The sequence below is a fragment of the Euleptes europaea genome, chromosome 18 (genome assembly GCF_029931775.1).
Source record: "Euleptes europaea isolate rEulEur1 chromosome 18, rEulEur1.hap1, whole genome shotgun sequence".
Taxonomy (NCBI): Eukaryota; Metazoa; Chordata; class Lepidosauria; order Squamata; family Sphaerodactylidae; genus Euleptes; species Euleptes europaea.
In genome coordinates, this window is record NC_079329.1 from 40122505 (window position 1) to 40137305 (window position 14801).

Below are 14801 nucleotides of genomic sequence, written 5' to 3' on the forward strand. Positions count from 1 at the left end.
CTTCCCTCGCAAGAAAAAACTGAGGAAAAGTAGGAATTGAGCAGTTCTGCCCTCTCTTCATCTCTTGTTACAATTTCACTTTCCGGTCCCCGCAAAGGGATTATCATGTTCTCATTCATACTCTGTACATAGGAAATATAGATGTTAAATAAAAAGGGTGCCAAAATATAATCTTGCCTTATACCTTTCTGTAGAAACTGAGCTAGATAGATGCCCCCCTGGACTAAATCTAACTCTATGTCAGGCCTACTCGCTGAGTCTCAAATAGTTTCGTTTTCTCACAGACTTTCCTCCACAGATTGTTCAAGGACTGTTTTCCCTAAACTGAATTCCTACTCCCTTTGAAGCTAGCTAGTGCCCGTGGGAGCTGGGATGCCTCTGGACTGTTTGAAGTAATCTCATGAGACTGTATTGCTGAACGCTTTTTTCAATGTTCTTATATTATCAAGTGCATGCCATTTGGCCCCATTGCTGTCTTTGGACTTCTAAGCTCTGCTTGCCTGTGATACCATTAAACCAACTCTTTTGGACTACTCAGTCTCCTGTTGTGGCTTTTGGTTGTCGTTGGGACAAGTGCTTACACTCTAAGGCTTGTGTTCTTATGCAACTTAATGAGTAATAACAAAAGCCGTTTATTGATTGATGTGCACATGGCTGCAGTGGTCCATCGGGAGAGTGTTTCTGACCTAAAAGAGCACCCAATGTGGTATCGGAAGCATCTGCTTCCACAATGAAAGGAAAGTCCGGATCAGGGTACACCAAAACCGGATGGGTGGTAAAGCTTTGCTTTAGGGTCTGGAAGGCCTGCTGAGCTGCTGGTGACCACTGGAAGGGTTCTTTTGGCCTGATTAAGTGGGTCAGGGGGACAGTAACCCTGGAATGAACTGTCGGTAATGATTGGTGAACCCCAGGAACCGCTGGACATCTTTACGGTTCTGCGGAGCTTGCCACGACAGCATGGCTTCAACCTTGGCTGTATCCATATGGATTCTGTAGTAAAATGGATAGTAAAGAGTTAACTAGAACCTGATTATGTCTGCATATGTTGAGATATTTGTAAATACTTGTGTATGCGTTATATGGGTTTTATTTGACCACTGATGAAGGCCTGCTGGCCGAAATGCATCTGGCGTGTGGTTTAGGTCTATCAACCTTATAAGATGCCATTGTGCCATGTTTTATTATTTTTAATGTTTTTAATCTTGTTATAGCGCCTTAAAATAAAATCTATTTCCCAATTTTTATTTTATCTTTTCCACCCAACCTTAGGTACCCAGCTTTTGGTTTTTCAAGGTTGGGTTTCTTCCTCCATTTCTTCCTGTTTTTTTTTTACTATAAATCACTCATTCACCTTCCACTTACTTATTATGCTTTAGAGCAAGTCTCTTTAAGTGACGCTGCAGAATAAAATCAGGAACCACTTCACAACAGTTTAACTAATTGTCCACAAGGGAGGATGAGAACAGTAATAAATCAAATAAGCCAATTAAAATGCGTTAAAAGAAAAAAATTATTTCCAAAGGGTAGATAGTAACGTTTTTATCCCATAGCTATCTTGCTTTATCCTCTCTCAGCACAGAAAAATGAAAAGCACCATAAAATAAAAAAATTGCTTCTCAGCACTGTCTAAACATAATATCCTATCTCCAGCCAGCAATAAGGAGATAGGTCCTGCCAGACCAACCTTGTTTCCTTCTTTGATCGAGTGACAAGCTTACTGGATTGAGGGAATGCCACTGATGTTGTTTACCTGGATTTCAGTAAGGTTTTTGACAGGGTTTCCCATGATGTTCTGATGGGTAATCTAGAGGACTGTGGACTGGACCCTAGGATAGTTAGGTGGATAGGGAACTGGTTGCAGAACTGCACTCAAAGAGTAGTTGTCAATGGCATTTCATCTGAATGGAGAGAGGTGTCCAGTGGGTGCCACAGGGTTCGGTTCTGGGCCCAGTACTTTTCAATATTTTTGTAAATTATCTGGATGAGGGAGTGGAGGGACTACTCATTAAATGTGCAGATGACACCAAATTGGGAGAAGCAGTGATCACACCAGAAGACAGAGCTGGAATTCAATAAGATCTGAACACACTAGAGAAGTGGGCGGATGTGAACAAGATGCAGTTCAAGAAGGATAAATGCCGGTTCTACATCTGGGTAACAGAAATGAGGGATATGCATACTGGATGGGGGAATACACTTCTGGATAGCAGTGTGTATAAACAAGATCTTGGGGTACGAGTGGACCATAAGTTAAATATGAGCACCCAGTGTGATGCAGCAACAAAAAAAGCTAATGCGATCTTAGGGTGCATCAACAGAGGCATAACATCCAAATCGCAAGTTATCATACTTCCGCTGTACACTGCATTGGAGTACTGTGTGCAGTTCAGGAGGCCTCACTTCAAAAAGGATATGAACAGAATGGAGCGGATGCAGCAGAGAGTGACGAGGATGATCAGGGGCCTGGAGACTAAGCCTTATGAGGAAAGGCTGAGGAAGTTGGGAATGTTTAGTCTGGAGAAGAGGACATTGAGAGGAGACATGATTGCTCTCCTTAAGTATTTGAAGAGCTGTCACTTAGAGGAGGGCAGGGAGCTGTTCCTGTTGGCAGCAGAGTATAGGACTCACAATAATGGGTTTAAATTGCGGGAGGAAAGATACCGGCTGGATATTAGGAAAACATTTTTTACAGTAAGAGTTGTTTGACAGTGGAATCAACTACTGTCAGTCTTTAAGCAGAGGCTGGGCAAGCACTTGTCAGGGATGTTCCAGGCTGATCCTGCATTGAGCAGGGGGTTAGACTAGATGGCCTGTATGGCCCCTTCCAACTCTATGATTCTCTGATTCTATTCTACCTTATGCCACCATAGCACAGGTACCTTCCATTTTTGCTGTCTGACAGGCAGGAAATAATAAAAGTTGAAGGTAGAAAACAAATTCTGTAGTAAACAAATGAAAGTGTTTTATTTGGAACTCTCATAGGATCACAGTAAGTAGGACTGCTGACAGGTTTGAGTATCAAGCTAAAGTTTATAACATGAAGAATCAGTACGAACTCAAAATTATTATATATGTATACAAAAAAATATTCTTGAAAACGTGTATGTCTATAGAACAAGAGTTTTTTTCTCAGTGCTCCCCCAAATTTCCTAATTTCCCCCCTGGAAAAATCAAGGAAGTCTTCACACTTTTTCATGCTATATGTTGGGAATAAGTGAAATGCTGTGTAATACAAAGTTTTCCTCACTCAAAAAGATAAAACATTCCAAAATGAGTTTTCTTACCAGCACTCCCCAAAATTTTCCACTTTATTCATTGGAAAAAAGTTATTAGACTTGTTCATGCTGTACATTCCCAAATTAAAAAACCTTTCCTTAAGAAGCACTTCACTTCACACATTCTAAAGGGGAAAACTCTTGCAGACGTTCCAGTTTTTCTAAAAAAAAGTCTTCGGGAAAAACGGGATTTTAAAAAAAAGAATATTTCCCGGCCTTCTCATCTCTGGTTGTAGAGAAGGGCTTTTCTTAGTCAGATCAAATAGATCCCTCCAACTCAAGCATTTGCAGAGAGCACCCCCATAAGGCACCCCTCGGCAACCCCTAGATTCAGAGTGTTACTGTCAACAGGAAATGAGCACAGCTGGTCTGCAAACAACACGCTCCTCTGGCCTTCCCTGCTGAGAGGCAGAGGGCCGCTCTGGCTGGCCTGCAGACTGAAGCCACGGAGACATTTTGCTAGTGCGTGGCTGAAGGGGTACGTGGGAAGTCAGTTTCTGGTGTCGTTCAATATTTCACCCACTCAGCAGTACTGAATCCCAAACTGTTTTTATTAGTCAGTTTTAAAATATCTACCCTGATACAGGCTGGCAAAGTGGATTACAAACAGGATGGATTTGATTTGAATCAAATCTATTTAAATCATGATTTAAATCACAATTTAAATCACTAGTCAGTAAGACTAAATCTAAATCATGGTATTTTACATAAAGACTCATTCTTGCTGGTATAATCTTAAGATTTACAGCCAGATGGTTTCATTTTTAGAATAACAATTTTTCAGATTAGTTTTACAGTTATATGAAAAATTATTGATTTGGTTATACTATTAGAAATACAGACAGTCCAATCCTGGGGGGCGGGGGGGGGTAGTTGCGTGGTGGCCAGGGATGGCGCAGCAACAGCGCAGCTGAGCTGCCTCCTAAGAGGGCTGCTGCATCATGGCCAGCACCATAAAATAGTGAATGTAATTTTTTAAAACCTGTGAGACAGACGCCGGCATGGGGGAGATGGGTACCAGGCTGCCATGGAGGTGCCATGGAGGTGGGGGCAACCCCCAGGGCAGGTGACCGGCACCCAAGAGGCTAACTGGCCGTGGGAGCAGCCATGGTTAGGTGGGGGCATCGGTGAGGGCTGCCAATCCAATCCTGTACCCCAAGACGGGTGACACCAGAAGGCAGAAGTCGTCTGTATACCCACTAGCCATGGGATATATATGTCTCCAGAGTATGCATGGGGAGGAGGATGGGGAGGGGGGCCTAACAGTGGCCGCGGCGACCAGATGACAGGCCCTGTGGATGGTTGCAGAGCATTGGGAGACCCTCTTCTCAGGAGAAGAGGGGATGCCAAGGGACTGCAGGACTATCAACATGGCCCCTGCTGCCTAGAGAGGTCCCCTCCTTGGGGACCTCCTCGGACCCACTCCCAGGGCCCTGTCAGCTGCTGGGACAGGTATCTTGCGGGAGCATCTGGGCCACATGAGCAAAGGGGGCTTCACACATTCTAAAGGGGGAAATATTTAATTTCAGTACTCTTGCAGACGTTCCAGTTTTTCTGAAAAAAGTCTTCAGGAAAAACGGGGTTTTAAAAAAAGAATATTTCCTGGCCTTCACATCTCTTCACTTTGAGGGGTTGGATGTTGCCTGGCGAGGGCTGCTGGCTCTCGATGCTGCACAGGGATTCCGATTCCAAAAAAGTTCCCTGTGACGATATGTCCACGAGGGGGGGGGGGGACCCACTGAAGTCTGAGCCTGTGAACGAGGGGGACAGCCATCAAGGTGGCCCAGGGATTAGCAAGCACCTCACCAGGGAGAACCTTGACCCCTCAGCCAGGCACAATGATGGTGAGGATGAGGGCCTGGGCAGCCCATCCACCAGTGCCTGCTCAAAATTGGCCCCCTCGGCCATCAGCTGCCACACTCTCTTCTTGGCGTGGCTGATTGAGTCATTCTACCATTCCAGGCAGGATGTGCCTGTGCTGATGGCATGCCCTTGATGGCGTTTTTAGTTTTGTTAGCCACCCAATCCAAGTGAATACAGCAGAGTCCAGCACAGTTTAAAATAGTGCTATTTATTATACAGTGAGTCAAAGTGCTTCGCCAGTATCTTTCTCCATACACCCCACACCTTTGCACAGGTATCATACAGTTATATACAATACTGACCCAGTCTATCAGCCAATCCACTGATAGCTGCCCAGCTCCTAAGTAAAACCTGTTCTGTCCAGTTTTCCTGCAGAGTCATGATGAGCTGGCGTGATGAGTCATTACTTTGATGAGTCATTACTTTGTCATGTGATCTCAGCTGTCATTTAGCTGTCTCCTAGATCACCACAATCTGCTTACTATCTAGTCTAAAATGCCAACAGCCCTAGGGCTGTCACCCACCTGGCCACCTCCTCCCAGAACTCACAGTGCCGGGCCTGGGGCATGGCCACAAAGGCATTGTCCACCACCAGGATGGACAGCAGGACCTTCTCCACATCGCTCCAATTTGGTCAGCAAGTGGTAGACTGGGACGTTTGGGATGGTGTCGCCATTACTCACCATCCCAGAGGTATGTGTGGGCTGGTCACACCCTTGGCAGCCTTGGTGCCATCCAGCTGTGGTGAGGGTTGCGGCCTGTTCGCAAGGCCAAAAGCAGGGGAGGCCCATGGAAGGGGGGAAACATCACCGCAATCACATGAGGGCCTTCAGGTCTCGGCCCCCAGTCATGTCTCCAAGGGACAATCAGGGGGCTTGGGTGGCAGCGAGCAGGTCTCCTTTGCCAACATGGCCACCCTATGCCCCATGGTCGCACCTCTTGGCGTCTTGGTACCGCGCATCATTCACCTCCTCCGGGCCCTGTACATCTGGGTGGCAATGTGGTGGAGAAGATGGTGTTGTGCCTGCCAGTTCAGAGAGATGACTAGCACCTCCAATTCTCCAATTCTTGGACAGCGACTGCCTGGACAGGTTCCGACTGGACAGGGCAGCCATCCAGAGGATTTGAAAGGAGTTGGGACTTGCCCACCATGGACTGGTGCCTGGGCCCCATGCCATCCCCATCCTCCAGAAGGCCCTCTTGTCACTGTGCTACCTCACCGCCAGCAGCTTCCAGGGGATCATAGTGGATGTCCTGGAGGTGGTCTAGTCATCAGCATGCTGCTGCCACTATGCATTCTTAGACACCATGGTGGCCAACATCCGAGCCCATGTGTGGTTCCCCACTGAGGAGCGGCATCTCAACTGTGCCGGCTTTGTGTCATTCACAGGTTTCTCCAATATCATGGGCACTGTTGACTGCACACATATTGCCCTCCTGGCCCCCCACAAGGTGACCCATGTCTACAGCAACCAACACCACTTCTTCAGCATCAGAGTCCAGGCGGATCTAGCTCCAAAGTACACAAATTGTACAGCTAACAAAACAAAAACAAAGTTCAGGAATCCAGGTCTTCCTTAACACACAATTTTCTTCTTAAACATTCCAGTTCAGTTGCAGTTCAGAGGAGGAGGAAGAGAGTTGGTTTTTATATGCCGACTTTCTCAGTGTGGCTCAACATCACAGAGGGTCACTTTCTCCTTCCAAGTCATCCAAACAGACACTAAGAGAAAAACAGTGGGGCCAGAGCCATCATGAAAAGGATGAGGAGGATTTTCAGATTCATCGTTGCAAAGAAGGAACCACAAACCTCAGCAGCTGTGAGGTATGCTACTCCAGGAAATGTGAGAGGAGGCCAAAGGAAGAAGGAACAGAGTTCACAGGGAACAAAGGCAGGACTCTATTCCTGGTCAGAGCAGCTGGTTTATCAAAAAGACATCTGGAGACTCCCCAGGGCAGTAACAGTCTGTGGTATTAACCCTGCCTTTCTGAAAGGTCCATGGGTCAGTGAAAGAGGGGTTGGAAGCAGGGGGAGCACATCAGGCTTGTGGGGTCTGCGCTGCTCCTTGAACATCTTCCTGAGTTCTTCTTGCTAGTTCCCAGTCTGAAAACCTTTTGTTGCTGTTGTTGATGTTCAAGATTTCATGGGCTGGGAACTGAGAGCATTTGGGAAATGAACTGCAGAGGGAGCTTCAGCTCTGCTCCAGTGTTTGTTCACCTGAAGGACAGGGGCAATTTATTCTGACAAAATTTGCCAGTTCGATTCCTGTCAACATAGAACAACATCATGCTTTCCTCTGAGCTGGGGTGGGGGAAGGAGAAAGAGGTGGAGGTCAGCAGAAAAAGGAGAAATTGGAAGAGCACATTAGAAGCAAGAGGAACATCCTTGGCTAGACACTGGAACCTAAATGTAGTTCTGGGTCAGAAAGAAGGGACACGCAATTGTGGGTCAGTAGCACAAATTTTAAAAATGCTAAATATATACGGTATATTAGAAAAGGGGGAGCAGATTTAACAGTTTCGTTGGAACTGATTTTTATTAATCAACTTTCAGAAAGTAAGTATATCCCTTATCATGTTCCAGATCCTGTTTTTAAAATTCTTTGAGTTAGGTTGTACTTGCTTATTTTGTGACTAGATGTAACTTTTAAGTTATACATAATTTTCAATTACAAGGAAAAATGGCAATTCCACCTCTGCCTATTCCCTCTTTGCCTCTTCACTGCTAGTTAATGGAACCCTATGAGTAGGGTTGCCAACCTCCAGGTTGCAGCTGGAGATCTGCTATTACAACTGATCGCCAGGTAATACGAGATCCATTCCCCTGGAGAAAATGGCTGCTTTGGAGAGTGGACTCTATGACATTTTATCCTGCTGAGGTCCCTCCCACCCCAAACCCCACCCTCCCCAGGCTCCACCTCCAAAATCTCCAGGTATTTCCCAACCCAGAGCTGGCAACCCCACCCATGACAAAGCAGGTAGAAGGCAAAGCTGCTATTGACATTCAAACAGTGGCTCCCACATAGGGTTGCCAACCTCCAGGTGGTAGCTGGAGCTCTCCTGGGATTACAGCTGACCTCCAGGCGACAGAGATCAGTTCACCTGGAGAAAATGGCCACTTTGGAAGGTGGACTCTATGGCATTAAACCAAATTGAAGTCCATCCTCTCCCCAAATCACCATGCCCTCCTCCTCCACTTGGAGCCTAAGACATACAACACAGATTGAATCACACAAGACTCACAACAATCAAATTTTAGCAAGGAATAAAAATGCAAATACATCCCAAATTAATTGTAATTCTCAAAGAGCCACAACAGCTATGGGAGAGGGGTTAAAAATCCAAAAGGTTTTGTATAAGTAGTGGACAAAGATTTAGAGAACTGAAACTATATTCAAGAAGAAAGCTAAGGTAAACAGTCACTCTTAACTCATGCAAAAATCTGCCCTGGGGGGCTGGTGGGGGCTGGCGGGGGCTGGCGGGGGGCTGGCAAGCCCCGGGAGACCTGGTGGGGCTGGCGGGGGGCTGGCGGGGGGCTGGCAAGCCCCGGGAGTCCGGCAGGGCTGGGGGGGTCTGGAAACCCTCTGCGCTGTCTGCGCAGACAGCGCAGAGGGTCTTCCCAGCCCCCCGCCAGCTCTGCTGGGAGTCCCAGCAGGGCTGGGGGGGGGCTTTAAATAGATCTGTGCCTCCCGGCCGGGAGGCACATATCTGTTTGAAGTCCCCCCGCGCGCCTCCAGGGAGCTGTTGTAAAACTCTTTCTCTCACAGTTTAGCCTATAAAAGAGCCTCCAAGATGCCAGGCCGTCGTCCTTCCGTCGGAGAGACCACAGACCCATTGAATGGTTGCCATCTCTGTCTCTCTCTCTGGAAGTGACCCAGAGGCCTCTGTAACTGTTTGTCTGTACGTCAACTTGCATGTGTGGGTATGTTAATTTCTGTCTTACATATTCAGTCAAGTATGTGCTTCTTTCTTTGCCTTATATTTCTCTTGTAAGTTTAATAAACTTACAATAATAATAAACTGGATGGTTCACTGTTATATGTCATGGTGTATTGTTTAAAGAGTATCTGTGCAAAAGGTCTGTCTTTCCTATCACATCCTCTGGCTCTTGCTTCTGGTGAGTAAAGCACCCAGAGAATTTCCAATTATAAAAAGAACCGAGTCAGGGGAGAAGCAGAAAAAAAATTCTCACATCACTAGTGTTGGTTAATTTCAGACCTCAGGGTTTGTTTGTTTGTTTTTGTGGCTAGCGAGAATGCTGAAATAATCACAAACAACCTATGAGGCTGCTTATTTGGTCAGTCTCACAGCCAGTGTTCGTCAGTTTCAGACCCCTGTGCAGAGTGATTTGAGAATACAACTGCAAATACTGTGCATCGAGAAAGCAGCATATCCAACAGAAACAACCTGTGCATAAAAGGCTTTAAATTACTGTAATTTTACTGTAACAAATATTCAAAATATTTAAAATAATTGTATGTACTCTTGCATTTTGTATTTTTGTTATTTTTATTTTTGTATTTTTTATTGTTTCTTTTGTTTTATATTATAAAAAATTTATAAAAATTTATTTTAAAAAAAGGCTTATGTCTCCGTTTAGCCAGTTTTTTTCTGGACCAAGAAGTTCCAGACTCTCCAGACATTCCAATCCCTTAATCATCTTAGTTTCCTTCCTTTGCACCTTTTCCAGTGCGTCAATATCCTTTTGAGATTTGGCAACCAGAACTGCACACAGTATACCAAACGAGGCCACACTATAGTTCTACATATGGGCATTACAATATTGGCTGTTTTCTTTTGGTGTAAGATGAATGGGGGAAATATCTGTGATCCTTGCACTCATGAATCACTGAATCCAACCTAAATTAAGATAAATGTGCTAAGATAGCATAGAGTGCATCAGCTTGCATGCAGTTTTCTCTCAAGTACTGAAGAGATACACAATTTGCTGGTACAAAACAAAGGCATTCATAACAAAGGCCATAACAAAACAAAGGCCATAAATTTGTGAAATATTGTGATTTTATATGCTAAATAAGTCAGAAATGATGCAATTTATGTTGTTAAATTAGTTTAGGCTTGATAGGACAGTAAGTACTGCGTACATTTTAATTTCCCCTACAAACTTCCAGGTTTTTCCCCAGAAAAAAAGGGGGGAGGTTCTCCTCCCCCCATGGCTTCAAAATTTCTACAAATTTTACATTTCTAGACTCAAGGACGATTACAGGATATAATCAGACAGCGTCAGACAACCAGTGAACACTGCAACAGCACTAGGATTACAGAATTACAATGTTGTGAACATCAAACTCAAAGGCAAAAGTAAACGATACAGAAAGTGGATCATGAGGAGGTAAAGACGCTGTAGTAAAAGCAGAGGATAGTGACAATAATCATTGCCGTGGACCACAGTCTCATTCCATTCTCTCCATCCCTGTGTCCTTGCCAACCCCCTCCCTCCACACACACACACACACACACACACACACAGAATTGGGTCCTTCGCAATTATCGCAGCTCTTCCCCTGGCTTTCCCCTCACCTCACGCTCCTTTCTGGCCCCTGGAGCAGCAGCGATACTTGCTGGGAGGCAGCAGAGCAGGTGTGGAAGAGGTGAGAGCATCTCTCTTTCCATCAGCGGAGCCCTCCTGTCAGAAGAGACCAGAGGGGGCAATTGCGCTGTCTTCCCCACCCCCATCGCAGCTTCTCAACTCCCATGGCTGTGACTTGACATGGATCCTGGACCCCATGAATCAACTTTCCTGGGGCTGGAAAGGACTGCAGGGAGGCAGAGAAAACTGGGAAGACTGGTGACCGTTTGTGCCTTCTGCTGAAGGATCATAGGATCCAAGCCATTGGAAGGACTATTGGATGTGTCCCTTCTGACAGGCAACCACGTTACTACAAGGGAGGGAGGGAGAAAGGGCCAAGGGGCTGGTAGAGAGGCCTGGGGAAAACAATAGAAACTGTCGGGGGGGGGGGGGGAGAAACCCTGTTTTTCTCTAAGACTTTCTCCGCAATTTTTCCTGATGGGAAACTTGAGAAGCACTGGGGAAAATAACTCCTATGGGTCTTTTTCCCCTTTGGAATTAATGAAATACTGGGTTATTTTCTATTCACTTGTAAAAACTAAGGCATTTATGCTTTTAAATTCCATAAATATACCAATTAATACAATGTTATATGTGAACTGTTTTAAAGAAGCAAAATAAGTTTAGGTTTGCTGGGAATGTAAGTATTGCATAAATTTCTATTTTTCTCAGAATTTGTTTTTTCTTTAAAAACAAACATTATTTTCCATGGCTTCTAAAGTTTCAGAAATGTAACATTTCCAGTGATAGATCGTTCCTGTCCTTGTATTGCTTTGCATAGCATAGGGTTGCCAGCTCGGAGTTGGGAAATTCCTGGAAATTTGGGGGGTGGAGCTTGGAGGTGGCTGGGTTTGGGGAGGGGAAGGAGCTCAGCAGAGTGTAAAGGTCACAGACTTCACCCTCCAAAGTAGCTGTTTCTCCAGGAGAACGATCTCTGTTGTTTCAAGATCAGCTGTAATTCTGGGAGATCTCCAGGTGCCAGGTATGCACCTTCTTCCTACACAAACCCTTTAGATCACCCCTCTGTCCAAGACCAAAGTTGCACAAAGCAAGGCTTTACAAAAGAGGAAGCATCGACCCCAACAGATTTCAAATCTACCTGCACCATATGAGAAGGACTATGCAGGCACTTACCACCAACATCCAAGTCTACCTTGTAGCCAATAGAATGGGTGTGGATAGTTCCCAGGGTGCGGTCCCCAACCCTGTTGCCGTAGTCCAGCCCATCACCATAGAGGAAAGATGAGCTTATATAACCTGTGGCTTGGACTTTGCTTTCAATGGCACCATTTGGATGGAACACAAAATCCCAGATGTAGTCGTAGTTGCCCATGGTAGCCACAGAGCGCAAAATCAATGCAGTGGCAGGTAGACCCCCATAGTAGAGCAGCTGGCGCCTGGAGTAATGACGTCGAAGTGGTGTCCCCATGGCCTGCTCAAAAACACAGAGGGCATCTCGGGTAACAGTGGGCTTTTGTGCTTGAGCTAGAGAGTAGACATCAAGGTAAGTAGCAGAATAAGGGCAGTCGATGCCTTGGACAAGGGAGTGTGTGAGCCTTCCAATCCCAAAGCTCCCATCCATGTACCGAGTTGACATCCCACCAGGGCTATTGGAGCCGTAGATCGACATGGCATCCTGCACGCTGAGCTCGTACACAATCCTGTGGCCCCGGAATCGGATATCAAACAGACGCAGCCCCCTGCTGATGTCCATCCTGTAGGCAAAGCTCCATGCCGAAGAGACAACTTGGTTATTTCGCACACTGTAACGTGGCCCAGAAGGCTCATAATAAAAAGGACCTGATCCTGCTGGCTGCACTCTGGGCTTCAGAGAGGAAAAAACCCCATCAACCGGGACCCTCTTGATCATTTCCACAGGAGCGTGCCCCTTCATGAACTCTCTCTCCAGCTGTGCCATGTCCCTGTAGTAGTGGCCATTATAGAACACTTCCTTCACTGTCCATTCATAGATATACAGGCTGCTGTGATCTAATAGCACCTCCAGCCCTACCGGATGTAAAAAGTAGCCAGTTACATTCTGGAAGAGGACCAGCCAAGTGGCACGGTCCCCGGATTTCAGTCCATGAGGGGTTGTGATCATTGCTGCTAGATTGTTCCCATCATAGTTCAAAACTTCCTGCATGAAGTTCGGGGCTGTGGGGAACACCACATTGTGCAGAACAATGGTCATCTGCTTGTATTCAGCATCTAGCAGGGGCCTGCGATAATAGGGGATGTGCCCTCCATACTTCTGACGAGTCACATCCTGGTGATACGTGGGCTCTGGGAGTGGGCTCACCACATACTCTGTGACATTTGGATCTGGCTGGTTTCCAAAATATACCACAACCAGTGCCTGCCGAAGGGGACGGCTTCCACCATGATCCAAGAACAAGAGAGACTCCGCTTTGGGTGGCAGCTGCAAGTCAATGGAATAAATGCAGTTATCAGAAGGGCTGGCATGAGAAGCATCTTCCAAACGTACCCCGAGGTTGGACTTCAAGTACAGCATCACCTGGTTCATCTCCTCTTGTGTCAGATCGGCAAAAATCCAACTCTGGTCACTGTGTGGATGCTCCAGGGAGCCTTGCATCTGGTCATCACACCTCGTGTGTTTGTTACTTGGAAGCAATAAGATGCAAACTAAGGCCAAAACAGCAACCAAGACCAAAAGCAGCCAGAGGAGGACAGTTTTCAGATTCATGTCTGCAGCAGAGGAGTACCAAAAAGCTGAGCAGAGGCGTTCCAGCCCCAGACAGCTTCCCTGAGCTATGACCAACTGGATTAAAGACAGGGCAGGAGGAGGAGGGAGGAGTCCAGGGGCTTGCAGGGGGTCAGCAAAGGCAAAAAGGGCTCCCTGCTCTTCCCGCCTCACCAACAGACATCGGCCCTTTGGCAGAAGCAACCCAGGGCTGCAGCAACTAATGACCACAGAAGGCACACCTCTCACTCCTTGCTGTTTGTTCAGTCCAGCCAGCTTCCTGAGGCTGCCTGCAAAGCCAGGAGGGGAAAACACGGATGGTGCAGATTATTGACAATGCACAGGTGGTCACAGCTACCTGATCCTGGTAAGTTCAAAACGTGTTGAGCAGTGCAAAAATGCTCCCCTTCCCACTGTCATCACTTTGTGCTCACACCGCAACTTGCCTTGGATCAGTGAATGGGATGCTGCAAAATGCACTAGGTGCAATTCAGAAACTTGGGTCACAACAAACATACAAAATAACCTCTCAAGAGGGTGACTAACACACTCACCAGTTTCTATAAACTGGAACATTGCTATTCCCAGCTTTTCCAAAGGAAGTCCACACCAATGAGAGGCTGCTTTACAAAAGGGCTACAGCGGGTGAAGCAACGGTGAGGGATTTCTTTCAGTGCTACCCCAGCTGAGCTACTAAAAGGCTGAAAGTCAGGCAAACACACCGCTGCGTTCTCTGAGCTTCACACACTCCCCCCCCCCCCGTTGAGGCACAGGAGCTGGCCTGCATCACAGAGAATCCAAGAAGCTGCTGGTCGATAGCGGGTGGTATTTTCCATCTTCCATCAGCCTTTCTAAGGCAAAGAACACATGCTAACCTCCCCGTACAAGAATTCCATCCTGCAGCAAGAGGAATGTTTCAAGCAGTCTGAGTCTCCAGTGGGGGAAAGAAAAACACAAACACACCCATCCAGGAGAGACGTGGCATGGCAATTTCCACTCCTGGTTCCAGCCTGCTTCCATCTTGGTTTCCGGAAACCTCTCCCGGCCGTACAGGGGCTGCACCCTGTCTCCGTCCAAAGGCAGGTCGCTGTCCCCATGTGCCCTGGTTCCATCCTGGATCAAAAGCGCTCCTCTTCTTGGAAACTCCTTCACTGAACATGAATCCTTGGTAGCAGCTTAGTACTGCCTGAGCACTCGCTGTCCTGCTCTGGGGCATCTGTCGCCTGCAAGAGAGCATCTCGGCCCCACTCTACTTTTAAGGCTATTGTAAGGTCCGAGTTCACCTGTTAAATCCCAATCACCAAACATCCAAACAGAGTAGTCTAAGAAGCTGGTTTATTCAGGAAGCAGGAGGTGAGTAGCAGAAACTTAC

The 14801-nt window shown here is 46.6% G+C and overlaps 1 protein-coding gene across 1 annotated transcript; it reads right to left on the bottom strand.

The window, feature by feature from the left end:
- Positions 1 to 857: 857 nt before the first annotated feature.
- LOC130490922 (retina-specific copper amine oxidase-like) lies at positions 858 to 13432 on the bottom strand. Its single transcript, XM_056864724.1, has 3 exons — positions 11863 to 13432; positions 6075 to 6126; positions 858 to 990 (listed from the first exon to the last, which is right to left on the bottom strand). Exons 1-3 carry the CDS (start codon positions 13430 to 13432, stop codon positions 858 to 860), a joined length of 1755 nt encoding a protein of 584 aa, XP_056720702.1.
- Between the last annotated feature and the right edge of the window lie 1369 nt (positions 13433 to 14801).

Coding starts and splice junctions, on each gene's coding strand:
- LOC130490922 (XM_056864724.1), bottom strand. CDS start 13,432: ATGAATCTGAAAACTGTCCTCCTCTGGCTGCTTTTGGTCTTGGTTGCT. Junction 6,127..11,862: donor GGTAGACTTGGATGTTGGTG/GTAAGTGCCTGC, acceptor ATTGCCACCCAG/ATGTACAGGGCCCGGAGGAG. Junction 991..6,074: donor CGGTACCAAGACGCCAAGAG/GTGCGACCATGG, acceptor ATTTTACTACAG/AATCCATATGGATACAGCCA.